The sequence below is a fragment of the Helobdella robusta genome, assembly GCF_000326865.2.
Source record: "Helobdella robusta unplaced genomic scaffold HELROscaffold_4, whole genome shotgun sequence".
Classification (NCBI taxonomy): Eukaryota; Metazoa; Annelida; class Clitellata; order Rhynchobdellida; family Glossiphoniidae; genus Helobdella; species Helobdella robusta.
In genome coordinates this window covers 6,490,988-6,492,308 of record NW_008704902.1, presented here as the reverse complement: position 1 = coordinate 6,492,308, position 1,321 = coordinate 6,490,988, and the positions used below count along the sequence as shown (strand labels likewise).

General features: G+C 34.8%; 1 protein-coding gene across 1 annotated transcript in view; it reads left to right on the top strand.

The window, feature by feature from the left end:
* Window positions 1–645: 645 nt before the first annotated feature.
* The window catches only part of HELRODRAFT_162755 (hypothetical protein), a gene marked incomplete at both ends in the record, with an annotated part of 2,187 nt that continues 1,511 nt past the window's right edge, over window positions 646–1,321 (top strand). The window contains one exon of the mRNA XM_009024862.1: window positions 646–909. Within this exon, the coding sequence (XP_009023110.1) occupies window positions 646–909 (264 nt within the window). The remainder of the gene's footprint in view (window positions 910–1,321) is intronic.

Here is a 1,321-nt window from a genome sequence, read left to right as displayed (position 1 = left end):
CCTTTCATACCTTCTCAACACATGTCCATACCACCGCAATCTCGATCTCCTTATCAATGTCACAATGTCCTCATTCAGTCCCATCATCGACATCAGCTCTGTACTACTCCTCCTATCCTTCACTTTAACCCCACACATCATCCTCACCATAGTTGTGACGTTCGAACTTTTTGAACTTTATTATTGTCTTGAACTTTTTGAACTTTATTCTTCGGCCATAAAGTTCAAAAAGTTCAAGTTTAAACATAGATATTATAATTATAATATCTATGAAATGATCGCTGCAAAAATTCGCCTCCAAAGTCAAATTATTTAAACATTTAAATAGCAATAAACTTTGTTTTAATAACGTCGTTATTATCATGTTATTGCCTTTCTTGATGTTTAAAAATATTGAATCAAGTTTATTAAGATGCAAATTAACTCCACCGTTGATGACATAATATCTATGCTCTCCTAAGCGACATTAAAAACTAGGTCATTCTCACTGTATAATTCTTTTTATTCTATTTTATCTAGTGCCTGACTATCTAATGTTTTTGTGAGCGATAGATTGTTTGTTATATTCGTATCCTGTTTGTACGCGTACGTAAGTTATTTATAATTAAAAGCTGAAAATCGTTGATAAACTTTTCAAATTTGATCATGCCAAAGGAAAAAGGGCCTGAATGGCAACATGTAATTTGCGTTAGTGATGACAGTGATGACAAACCGGATAACTTGCCAACCATTCAATGTATATATTGTGACAGAAAATTTGTTGGAGGTGCATTACGAATTCGTGGTCATCTGATTGGAGATAAAAAAATTGGTCTGAAGAAATGTAGTAAGGTTCCTGACATTGTTGCCTCCAAATTTTTGGAAATTGAAAGCAAGCGCCAAGAAGATCAGAAGAAAAAACAGCAGCTGGTCAGATTAAATCAAATAACATCATCTACTTTTACTACATCATCAACTTCTTCAAAATCAAATAATATCAGCTTTGGTAAGCAATCAATGTTGCCAGACATGATGAAGAAGTGTGCAAAAAATGTTGCAGATAGAGCAGTTGCTAGAATGTTTTACGCTAATGGATTACCTTTTAATCTTGCAGACAGTAAATACTTTAAAGATGCTTGCACATCTGTAGCACAGTGCGGTGCTAGTTACGTTCCTCCGAGCAGAAAGGCCATATCAACAAATTTGCTAGATGAGGAAGTCCAATCTGTTGCTCTTCGTGTTAATAGTCATTTGTCAGACACTGAACACAGGACTCACTATGGTAAGTGATGGTTGGTCTAATGTCCAAAACAGGCCAATAATCAACTTTCTATCTGTAACA